Genomic DNA, 12,926 nt, shown 5'->3' on the forward strand with positions numbered 1-12,926 from the left:
AGCATCTGAGCCAGCCAGACTCTGTCTGTCTCTCTCATCATGGTCACCTAAATGCACAGTAATAGCAGGTTTTGTAATAAGGCAGATCGCGCTAACATAATATGCGCTGTTAGTTGATTATTTACCTGCCACAATAACGGGATGGGACGTGCAAACGTTACTGCTGAGATTCACGAGTCCGGAGCGGAATTAAAAAGGTCATCACGTGTTTTGTGAGCAAATGCTTTTGCATATTTATAGTGTTTCCTCCCTTAATTGAAATATCTACTTTGCAAGTATTGCAAGTTGCCCTGTTGTCATCCGTTCTCGTAAAGTATAATCAAACTTTTGAGCGTTTGAGCCGCTATGTTTCCTGCCAGGTAAATGACGCTCTGCAACGTGGTGACGTCATTCGGGGCGACTGGAATCGATGAGGGAATTGTTTGCAAAAATGGCAAACAATTCCAAGGAATTGAAACAGTGGGAACCGGTTCTCAACAAGAACCGGGTTTCGATACCCATCCCTGTAGACACTACAATAGGTCATCCAGCTAAATAGGTTTGGTTTTGAAGGTACCATTGTCATGTTGATGACATCTGCAAACAGCCTATGACATTAATATTAATTACAAGGCACTGCATGCATGACATTATGATTGGGAGCAGAGCCCCCATAAACGTTTGAACCTAGAATCACCCCTGCTATAGGATAAAGATTCAGGGAAAGGTGTACAAAGTGCTGATATTGCCAATTATCACCTGGCAGCTGCTGCTGGCACTGATGCTAGAGGCATGTAGCACTTTGAGGTGAGATCAGTGCCACCTTGGGTTCTGTGCTCATCAGGTTCAGCAACACTTCTCACTCTTCCTCACCTCAGATCTCACACTGTCACTTTAAACAGAGCTACTTCAGAGCTCTTCAGCCAAACACATGATAAAAGCACCTCGCTGATGTATTGGTGTCACACATTCATATTCCTGTAGACATGCGGTGCTGTAAAAACTGGGGCACATCCCACTTGTGCTGCAGCTCCTCACTGGTGCTAGCGTGCATTAATAAAGTAATGCCTGCCAAATGACTTTGTTCCTCCACTTACTGAAAAAGAAAAATGAGCTGTGTTTTTTTATCTGCTTAACTCAAAGAAAGACTGCAGAGAACAGCTCACGTGTGTTCAAATCAGCATCCCTGTAATTAAGTGATTGCATGCTTGAATGATGTACCAGCTGCTTTGTGTTTCAGGTGTGACACAGAGTGTAGAAAGTAATATCTTTCAAATGCAGTCTTAAATGTGCCACAAAGAGTGAGTCTCACTGGGAATTCGCTCCTTTTTATTTCATTTGATAACGCATCGTATATTATTCACATTTAATCAACATGGCAGGACAACACATGAATATGAATAATCTTATATATATGAACATTAATTTGTTCTGGAGAATCTATGAATAAGGATATAAACATCAGACAATGTTATAGAATAAAGGTGATCCCCTCGCTGTAGGGTTTCAGATTTTTCTTTTATTTGTCAACTTGTGAACTTGTGTATTTATAGTATTTTTGATATAAGACACACATTTGTAATGTAGAATGGTATACAATAAAAAATCAAAATGTCACTTGTCAGGTTTATTTTTTAGTCTTTTCATCTATTTTTTTTTTAATTTTAACAGCTTTCTGTGGTTCTTCTTTAGTATATCTCTCTAACACTGCAGCCATGATGTTCCAGTAATGTAACATCAGGGGTTTTTTGATGTTACATTACTGTTGTTTTACTTTCAGTGACTGAAATCTGCTGAGGCACCTCTGCCTCTAGTTTAAATGCCTCATTTTCTCTGTTGCTGGAGTTGCTAGCTCAACCCTCACTGTCTGTGTCAGCTGTAAGCAGCAGCCTTTAGCTTAGCTGCATGTGTTCAACACTTAACTGACACTCAGGTGTATGCAGTCGGGTGTTCCTTCAGCTATAGAAGTCCACCGCCAATGATAGGTGGAGTAGCCAGGTCTCTCATCTATAAATAATGTGACTGTGGGCTTGCACGGGTGACTCTAGTTCATCATAGGGATAAAAAAGCAGAAGCATGGTGGGCCCATAACCCAGAGGTCGATTGATGGAAACCATCCTCTGCTAGAATGGTAGAATCATTTCCTCTGGGATTAATGCAGTATTATAATTCTGGGGGGGAAATAGGTATTATTCAATTGCACATTTCCACCTATAGAACACTAGAAAACAGGGCAATGGAGCCTATCCCGGCTACCTTTGGACTGTGGGAGGAAGCCGGAGTACCTGTACAGCACATGCAAACTCCCAAAGAATCACTGGCTAAAATCACATTATGCCACTTGAAATTTAAAATAAAAATAATGTGCAGTACATCATTACATTTTCATTTTCAATACTTAAACCTAACCAGCAAGTCAAGGTAAAAGTAAGGGGAGAGTAAAAACAAAACAAGCAGTATACCAAGTACATTACTGGTTCTGTCATTTTTGAGCCATGAATGAAATGAATTAGCAGCGTCTGTTTGCTTATAAATGTAGAAATTATAAATTTGCGTAGTTTAAATTTGACTCTGTCTGTGGCTGAGAGAGTTTTGGATGCATCAAAATTCATAGAATATTTCATCCTCTACTGTAGCCTATGGCAAGATGGCATTATAATTATGCCCCAGTATATGATCAGCTAGAAAATTACATTAATGTTTTGTTGTTACAGTATTTTCCCACCTCTAAGATGACACTTGTACACCTGGTCCTTAAAAGCAACTTCTTGCAGCAATGCGAATAACTGACTGTCTTGGTATGAAAGCAAAGACAGATGTTTTGTGAAATCAGTGTTGTGTGACTTTTGGAACAGAAAAGCATTATGTTCCACTGTTATGAATAAGGCTACAAATAGCTCTTCAGTCATCTTTTTCCAAGCTTTACCAAGTAGTTGTTGTTGCCTACAGTTTGTTTTTTTTTTAAATCACTTACAAGGCAAAATGTCTTGAGGTACTCCATCCACCAACTCAGCTTGATCAAGGACTCCATCTGCAAAATGCATCTGAAGGTGCCTCACACAGTCTGGCCCCATACCAAGCACCGGCGCTGAACAATCACATATATAGCTTGTTAGACAGATGGTGGTAGTAAGAGCCCAGAGACAGACCCCTGCCTTCCTTAAAGATGGGGATTAGGAGATGAAGAGGCGGCTTTACGGGAATGAGCTTCAGTGGGCGTAGTGCTCACCCAACCCCCTCGATACAGCAGGGAGCCTCTATTTGGGCCCCGTTGTATTCAAATGCCACCAGAGGCATCAACACCCAGTCAAATCAATCTAAGCTCGCCATTGTGCCACAGGTAGCCACTGCAGTATTGCCCTCAACAAGAGGTGTCACCATTCACAAATGTTCATCTTTTCAAACTGCTGCAACATCTCACTCTGTATAATCTGTGAATCTCTGAGCTTTGGTAAATGGTAAAATGGCCTGTATTTGTATAGCGCTTTACTAGTCTCGAAGGACCCCAAAGCGCTTTACACATTCAGTCATCCACCCATTCACACACACATTCACACACTGGTGATGGCAAGCTACATTGTAGCCACATTGTAGCCACCTGGGGCACACTGACAGAGGCGAGGCTGCCGGACACTGGCTGCCCTCTGACCACCACCAGTAGGCAACGGGTGAAGTGTCTTGCCCAAGGACACAACGACCGAGACTGTCCGAGCCGGGGCTCAAACCGGCAACCTTCTGATTACAAGATGAACTGCCAACTCTTGAGCCACGATCGCAATTGGTATTGACATATCATTAAAATGCTGGTAAAAATCAACATGAACTCATGTATTCAACCCAGCTACGATAGCAGCAGGACAATGTGTCAAGTTACAAAAATCAAGAGGTGCACAACTGGCAGAAGTAGTCAATATGCCAACAGCTTTGTCCTTTGTCCTTTGCCAGGCAGTACGGGACAAAGTGCTAGTGGTAGCAAAGAGTGACGACACCTATTGTTCAGGAAAATACTGCCTAACTGCACCGCAACACGCGCAAAGGGACTAAAGCTACACTGGCACTTTGGGCAATTTCTCTGCCAGGACTAGAAATGATATAGCAAAGACGTATCATTCCTAAGATGCTGTTTTGAGTGTGCCAGGGAGAGTAGAGGAGTATAATCCCCATGTTTATGGTCTTTGTTTTTAACCTCCATAACCAGGCATTCCATCAGTTTGGGCTAAGCAAATATTCTATAGAAGCATGGTGAATAAACAACATTTGCTGAATGTCATGTTCCTAGCATTTTATTTCGGTTTTCTACATTTTTTTAGAAAACAACACTATAATCACAATCTTGCTGTGTCTTAAACAGTGGAGGTGAGGTCATGTCCTCCCAGTGTCTGGCCTGTACTGTAAGCTGTACTGGCAGCAGATTAGACATACACTATCTGATTTAATCCAGTGTCAGGGGAGGTATACTTCCCCACAGCTCAGCACCAGGAACGTCTGAGCTTCTGTTGCCACTGAGGATGACACTTTCCTTATGCTACCAGTTGTCTCAGCATTACAGAGATGCTGTACTCAGTATCTCTGAGCAGACTATCAGGGGAAGTGGGAAAACAAGACACAGCTCAACTAAATCTCATAATGTGACAAGGGGTAGTGAAACTAAAAGCAAGGTACAAGCATAGTTTTATTGTATTCGTTTATGCTGCAGCTTTGTGCTCCATCTCCATCTCAATTTCCCACTTCTCAGACTTATCTTATGCCATCTCAGCGTACAGTAAAGGGCCTGTTTCATTTCCATTAGGGCTTCTTACTGTTTGTTTGAGCACACAGAGAATAATGCCAGGTTCCTTCAAAAGCTACTGTCACCAATAGAGATGGAGTGTTTTTCTCTTTTGCAGGGGAAACACTCATTGTGATGCTATGCCATGTCCTCATTAACATGCATGACATGCAGGAATTCACTGGAGGACATTTGCATAAATTATAGGAAAGTAAGAGCAAGTGCAGGGTGTGGGCAGAAGGAGAGAGAGCCGGTGTACTATTGTTTGTTTATGAAAGGATATTTGGCAGGTTTCCTAAAGGTGCCATGTGAATTGTCCGTGTGTGTATGATTTGTCACTGCTTGTAATTTTCTGCCCTGTAATGTATGATCTATCCACTTCTGATGCAAAGCAGGGCTGTTACCCTAAAATGGGCCCAGTCTGTTGCACTGATTAATTTGTTTCTTTGTGTTAAGTTGTACACTTACCATGACTTTCAGCTGCTAGCAGCACCAGTGAGAAGGAAGCTCTCTTCCCTCCCCTACTGTTCTCCCTTTAACAGCTAGTTACCAATAGTAACAGTCTCTCTTTATCTCATTTCTTCTGTGCTAGTTCTATATACCTTCAGTATCTATTCCCTCCCTCCTTCCATCCTTTGTTGCTCCTTTTACACATTCCTTCATTAGTTGGCTGTGCTGGTTGTAACAGTGGAGTAATCACATATGGTGCAGGGCACACATAAAGATGTGCTCCTGCAGGCAGCAGCTGCTGATACTAGCTGAAAATAGATTCCTAGTTCACTCAGCACTTTTCCTCCAGCAACTTTGCTGTTAATGCAGCAGGCCGGCCACTCAGCCTCACTTAGGCTGCCACTATCACAGCAGATGTGCAGAGTGTAAAGGTGCAGGACACAAGAGGCAGATTGTTCCAACAAAAAACTGGCCTTTTATTTGGCCAAAAGTGAAATCAATCCTGCCACATCCAGAGCAGACAGCAAGCACAAAAGTGGAGGTACACCAGCATTTTAACAATACATCTATACAGCACTTTATTTTACTTTTTGAGGTTTGAGTAGGGTTCATGGTTTGTTTTTGTTGCCTTGAAGTTTTTACAAGTGTAATTATCTCACTGCAATGGCAGATAAGTTCTTATCCTACAGAATTGTGACTTTATGATAATAAATCTGTAAAGTAGCCTTATAATGCAGAAATTAACATACTGTCATCAAGATGATTTAAGATGCAACAAGAACGGTAGCAGTGTAAAAGACACACAGTCTGTCATTATTGGAGTTCATTATTGGATAAATACAGAATTATGTTGTTTATTAGTTGTGCTGTGCTTATTAGCAGATAGTCTAGTCAAAGCCCCTCCCTCCACCCCAATCTGTCACAGTTGAACGCACTCACACTTACTCTAGCAGAGGCACACTCACCATCACAGATACAGCATCAGCAGTTTGCTTTTAACAATGACTGATGTCAGTGATTGTGCTCAGAAGTCTGTTGAGCAGGAACCCACTTTAAGGCGCATTGCAGCAGAGGCATCTGGAGACTGGATACACAGGGATAGCTTCCAGACGCAGTTGCATTGTACCCTGCAGGTACAGGATATATTCTTAAACTAAGGGTATATCCTGACTAATGTGTTCTTGTTTCTTAAAACTATTAAAACTATTACTACATCTACACCAACTGTTTACATTAATCCAGTGTTGAGGACCCTTGAAAGTTCTGTGACAACTCTGGGATTGTGCTGAAGTTTTGATAAGCAGACACCTTTTTTTTAAAAAAGGATAAACCATCATTCATTACCTGTCTTAGAAGTCACCAGATAAACTAAAATATTATAGAATTCACACATCTTTTGTATATGTATCTTTCTTTTGATTGTACTTGCGCTTGTTCTCAGTACAGGCTTCCTCAGGTGGATGGAAAATACTCCAGGTGCTGCTTTAATGTGTTACTATACTGACTTTGTGACAGCTGGTCATGTATCTTTAAGCACTGCAGAGCCGCCAAGTTAAATGATTGGTCCTAATTTTTACCATTGGGGCAGTGTTTTTTTTCTGCAGAAAACTGTGATAATGTGCACATTAAAAAACAAAAAACTTTAAAAATAAATTATTGGTGTAACCTAAGTAATGGGTATTCATATTCTAAACACTTATATCTATCGATCATAAACAAGACTATTTGTAATCATGTCACAGCAACAGAGAAACTCAGTTAAACTAATTATGCAAGTCAAACTTGCATAAATTCTATTCATATAATATTGACATTAACATTGGAACTCTATATAATAGTGTCACACAGGCTGAGTCAGAAACACAACTGGGATATATTTCTAGTCGTGAAAAGGCAGCTGAAAATTCTGGAGAAGAATGTTGAGCTTTACAGTGTGAAGTCATTTAGTCGTAAGAGAGACTTGTTTTAATTAAGGAAGAGTGATCCATGAAAGATGAAATGTTATTGTTATAATAGTCAAAATTTAACTTCCATAAAATCCCAAATAAGGATTATCTTTTGGAAACCTGTAATAAACTTTAATTGAAAACATACACTACATTAATATATTTAGTGATGAAATAAACATTTTACACTGTATTTCATTTAATTACAATCTTTTTTTAAATCTAAAATTTAGTCATCAATCGCAAACCAGTAACAAACAGTGCAGTATCTGGCTGCTCCAGTCTGCATGCTAAAGTATACTTGGGCAAGGTACTGAACCCCGAGTTGCTCCCCAAAGGTTTTATCAGAGTATAAATGTAGATAGAAAGCAAACAGGTGTAGAAAAAAGCGCTTGTATAAATTGGTATGAATGGATTAATTAGGCATGTGGTCTGATTAATGTGGTCTCAAGTAGAGTAGAGAAGTATGAGTATAAGAACCCATACATTTACCATAAACACAATGCAAAAATGACAAATGGCACCAAAATACAACAGGAAGCAAGAAGCAATAATGAAACAGGAGAACTCAGACACAAAACTAATCTTAGCATAGAGGAATGATGTAGAAGGAAAAGTCAGGAACACTGAGTAAATAAAATAAACACACTGAAACTAAATAAACAAAATTGAAAACACGGAGGGAATACACCAACTTGACCATCTAAGCAATAAGCACAGAAAAGAATCAAACATACAATACTAAGTCCAGCAAAACATTAGATTTTTTTATTTAGTATGGTTTCTATATTTTCTACAGGTTTGATTACATTTGATTACAAGTTTGTATAGCCCACTAATAAAAAAAATACATACTTGTGCTGTAATTCATGAGGTAGACTTACCTTTTCCAGTCTATATGCTAAAGTGTCCTTGGTTAAGAACCTGAAACCTAAAATAGTTACTGATTTATCACTGATGTGTGCCAAAGAAATCACTAATTTTAATTTAAACTATGTGGATGTGAGCAGTGGAAAATTCTAGAAAACTCTAGGAAGTTCTTAAATTGTAAATATGTTGGTCTGTAGTATAACAAGAAATAATCCAAAGCAAGAGTAAGACTCTCTCTGACATTTGTTCTGCTAGCTCATACTTGTTGGACTGATAAAACCCCCGATACATGGCAGTTTGTATCTTCTTCATTCCATACAACAAATGAGCTCAAGATATATGTACATGTACATACTACACTGCTCCTACTTGGACTTCTTTCTGCAGAGTAGCTAACTGAGTAATGGACATAATGAACAACTAAAGTTAAATATTTTTGTTTTATGTGTCTTTTTTCTTTTAGTCTGAAATACACTCAATTGAGTGGCATTATTTGCTGGTATATTATATTTATTGTATTATATTATCTATCTATCTAGTTTACATTACAAGTACATTGTCAATTTGATATTCTTACAGTTGTTTGAACTACTTTTTATGAACAGCTTTAGTTGCTTTAGGTTCTTAGGTGATGTAAAGTGCTCTGAAAATGTAAAGTGGGTCCACTGAAACACTGAAGCTTACTGTCCCACAGCCTGATAAAAGAGACATGGAAATCACCTCGGTTTGTCGCACATCAAAGTGAAATGAATGTGACTGATTAGGAGGGTTAGGTATTGCTGTATTGTTGTTGCCAGGAGTATGAAAGAGGTAAGTAGAATTAAGTAGAACACAGCATTAATATACCACATTTAGTGTACTTTGTGGTTTTGGTAAAGTGCAACAACGTATTTTTATACTGTTATTTTTTTTAAAGAATCATAGAAAATTTGGTTCTTTCAGCTGATTTTAAATCCAAATTCTGAACATGACGGGCTCCTGACAGTTTTAGTTTTTATTTTCTTCTTCATTCATTTGCAGACTATGTGCTGTTTTAGGGTTTGAGAGTAAAGACTAAATATAAAGTTCCAAATTTGTACAAATTTGATGTGAGGTCAGCAAGTACAGTAGTCATTTTTTTGGATCATAGCGAACAATAAAATTATTATAAATTTGTTCGCCACCAACAGAAGAAAAAAAGAAAACAAAGAATAAAAATCCATGGGGATCTACCCTTGTAAGAAGTGAACCACATTTGTAGTGCAGAAAACCCAGGGTGAAGTTACCTGGATAAGCCAAAATCCAGAGGGTTGGTGGTTCAAACCTTGGCTGCTCCACTCTACTAATAAATATCCTTAGATGCTGGATACTGACTCCAAGTTGCTCTCTGATGCTTCCATCGGAGTGTGAATGTGTGTGAATATTAGAAAGCATTTAAGCTAAAAAAAAAAAAAAAAGGTTCTTGTGTTAAAGGCGTGAATGAGGCGTCTTGTATAAAGCCCTTTGAATGCTAGGAAGAGTAGAAAAGTGGCATATAAAAACCAGTCCAGTGTGAAGTGTTAAGGCACTGGTAGTCAAAGCAGTTTCCCCAACAGTCCTTATAAAAAACAGATTGTTGCTGCTGCTCTCTGGGGTGTCTGACAGTGACTGCAGGACCTTTGGAAGCTACTGCTATTCTAGCACACCGAATACCATGGGTAATTCAGCTTCTTGCTTCCCCCAGCAAAGACAGCTAAACAACTAAACACTGGGCTTATTAAACCCATATTGTGTTACTCATGCTTTTCATCTACAAGCATCTGCTAAATCCTTTAAGAAAGACTTTACATTAATGGACACTCAAAAGTAGCTTCTATCTCATTCCCTTCACTGTGTTTGTCACCAGTGAAGTAACCTAACCTGTATGTACCTAACCTAACCTGGGATAAACCTGCAGGAATTGGTTGGTAGAGCCAGAGTAAAGAGCTGAACACAACCTAGTGTGAATCTAATGCTGATCTCCATAAAGTATACAAACATGGAATGGAAAGCTTCCCTCTATTAGCCAATGCCACATAGTGACAATGGGAATAGGCGGAAATCATACAAAATGTGAAAGGAAAAGTGTTTTTATGTATTATTATCCAAAAAGTATTAATTTATTATCAATATTGAAACTTTCGCTATGATCTACTGTTCAGTTTGTGAAGATCATTGCTAATTATTTTAAGAATTACTATCATATAGCTTTGAAGTACAGCTATCTCTTTATTTTATAGTTCTCATGTCAAGGGTAAAAATAGGTAACTAAACATAAACCACTGCATGTGTTTATACATCTCACTGCAAATAAGAATTTTGCAAATACAGCAGTAGCAGGACTGTAGGCAAAGCCAACTCTGTATGACTGTGGAGCAGACGTGTTGATGCTGGAATGTCCCACAGATTGGTATTATGAATACAAAGATGGACACAACGTACTTACGTCCAGTATAGCACCAGATCTTCTTTTACTGCTGTATAGAATGCTCAGTGCTGGCCCAATAAAAAGATTAACCAGTACTTTGCAGTGTTTTTGTATGTCATTGGAGCTGTCAGTTTGTCTCACCACACTCCAAGTGCTCTGAACAATAGCTGCGCTGATAGTAATGCTGGCAATTTCCCTGTTTTTTGCAGGTCACTGCCAGAGGATTCGCCCCATTGTTGCAGTTTGCCTACACTGCTAAGCTGTTACTCAGCAGAGAAAACATTCAGGAGGTCATCCGCTGTGCTGAATTCCTGCGCATGCACAACCTCGAGGACTCATGCTTTCGCTTCCTGGAAGCTCAGCTGCGCAGCGAGGAGGACGGCTTGCTGCTTTGCCACAAGGTGGCAGGAGAAGCAAATAACTTGGAGGATGAGAACATGCAATCAGAAGCAGAAAGGCCCACCTCCCCCATGGCCCGACATTGTGCAGATGCCCTTACTTCGTGTCGAGACCCCGACAACGATCGGCTAACGATGGCTATGCCTGGTAACTTCACAGATAGCCGGCCAGATTTCGATCGCCATGGAGCATCGGATCTGCCGCGATGCCCCAAGTACCGGAAATACCAGTGGGCTTGCAACAAGCACAATAATGACTCCTCCTCACATACCAGTACCTCAGGTTTTCCAAGCACATTAAAGGAGACCACCATTAGTGGGGCAGTGGCAAATCAGGGCACACTGCCTTTGGCACAGATCAAAGTGGAACCACAGGCAGAGGAAGAGGCCATTCCTTTGTGCCTGTCAGGGGATGAGCAGGACGCCAGGGATACGGATGTCATAACAGCCATGGAGATGGATAACCCTATATCTGTAGAAAGAACCAAGAGACCCAAGTCCCCTTCCTGCCTGCGAGCCTTCTTCAAGAAAGGAGTTGACATCTCCAGTCTGCCCAACACGTCACAGCAGCTATTCGCCAACAGACTTATCTGCCCCCAGGACAAAGGAAACTCTCAGGGAGATCATAAAAAAGACTTAGGCCCTTTCACTGGGGAGGTGGCTCTATCTGTTGCATCCCCAAAAGAGGTGGATGGTTTTCCTGCTAGTTTGTCCCACAAATCAACTTCCTGCGATGGGGTTTGCAAACAGGAAGTTGAAATCGACCGCCGCAGTGTCATATTTTCCTCAGGGGCCTGCAATCGCCTGGGAAACCCAGCGCATTCCTACCCTGTTGGGAACTCTTTGGAGATTGAGCTCTCTGAGCACATGACAAAGGGGCTGTGGGCTGGAGCTAGCCATTCCCTACCCACCTCCCGGTCCTATTGTCCCAGCACCACTTCTTCTGAGCCCCAAGTCCTGTGCCGCCCTAGGCCCAATACCAGCTGCCCAGTGCCAATCAAAGTATGCCCGCGCTCACCGCCTTGTGAGACTCGCACCAGAACTTCCAGCTCCTGCTCCTCATACTCCTACGCAGAGGATGGCAGCGGAGGGTCTCCCTGCAGCCTGCCCCAGTTTGAGTTCTCTTCTTCACCATGCTCTAATGTGGCTCGCTGTCTCAATGTGGACCAGCAGGAGCAAAGTGTAGGAGGGGAGGTTGTTTTTAACCAGGTGAGGCCCAAGATCAAATGTGAGCAGTCCTATGGCACCAACTCTAGTGATGAGTCGGGCTCCTTTTCAGAGGGAGACAGCGAGTCCTGCCACGTGCAGGAGCAAGGATCAGAGGTGAGTATAAAACATTGTTTTTCACATCTAACACAGAGTGTAGCTATTATACTCAAGTCCACCAACACTAATTATATTGCATTTACCTGCTCTCCATTAGCGGTCATTAAATCATTGTGTAGTAAAAGGAATGTTACAAGCAAGATTTACAGCAGCACAAACTGTCACGGTACTGGGTCTGTGACCCAGTGTTTTGTGTGTTTTAGTTGTATTCTTTGATTATTGTTATTCACGGATTTTGGTTCTGCTTGTGTTATATTTCTGTTCCTTTGCCTTTCTCGTGTTCCTCGTCTTGTCACTCTTGTCTCCATGTTCCTTCTGTCTTCCCAGTCAGTCGTGTCTCTGTCTCAGTGTCTAGTCTGCATCTTTGTCCTTGTCTTGTGTTTCCTATTTTACTTTGAAATTCTGTGCCCTATGTCAGTGTATCTAGTTTTGCTTCCCCTTGTCTCGTTATGTCTGATTAGTCTCAGCTGTGTTTCCCTTCTGTTTCCCATTCCCTCTTTACTCCCTTGTATATTTAAGCCCTGTGTTTTCCCTTGCCCTTTGTTGCATTGTACCTTCACCATGCTGTGTTTTTCCTCCGTGCTTCTGGTTCTCTGTTTCCCAGTTTTCTAGTTTGAGCTTCTTGTTTTGAGTTCCTAGTTTAGTTTTCTTGTATTTTATGTTCGAACGTTCTCCAGCAATAAAGCTGCCGCCTTTAGTTAATCATTCGGTCTCTGACCTAGACGTGCTTTGATATTATAGATGCATTTTATGCATTTTCAGAG

General features: G+C 40.8%; 1 protein-coding gene across 3 annotated transcripts in view; it reads left to right on the plus strand.

Annotated features, from left to right (window-relative positions):
- The window catches only part of bach2b (BACH transcriptional regulator 2b), a 100,324-nt gene that overhangs the window by 64,310 nt on the left and 23,088 nt on the right, over window positions 1-12,926 (plus strand). For all 3 annotated transcript variants that reach the window (XM_084953428.1, XM_084953429.1, XM_084953430.1), the window contains one exon: window positions 10,648-12,159. In XM_084953428.1, the coding sequence (XP_084809554.1) occupies window positions 10,648-12,159 (1,512 nt within the window). The remainder of the gene's footprint in view (window positions 1-10,647; window positions 12,160-12,926) is intronic.

This window comes from Perissodus microlepis, chromosome 15, assembly GCF_051167445.1.
Source record: "Perissodus microlepis isolate ML-2025 ecotype Zambia chromosome 15, ASM5116744v1, whole genome shotgun sequence".
In the NCBI taxonomy this organism is placed as follows: Eukaryota; Metazoa; Chordata; class Actinopteri; order Cichliformes; family Cichlidae; genus Perissodus; species Perissodus microlepis.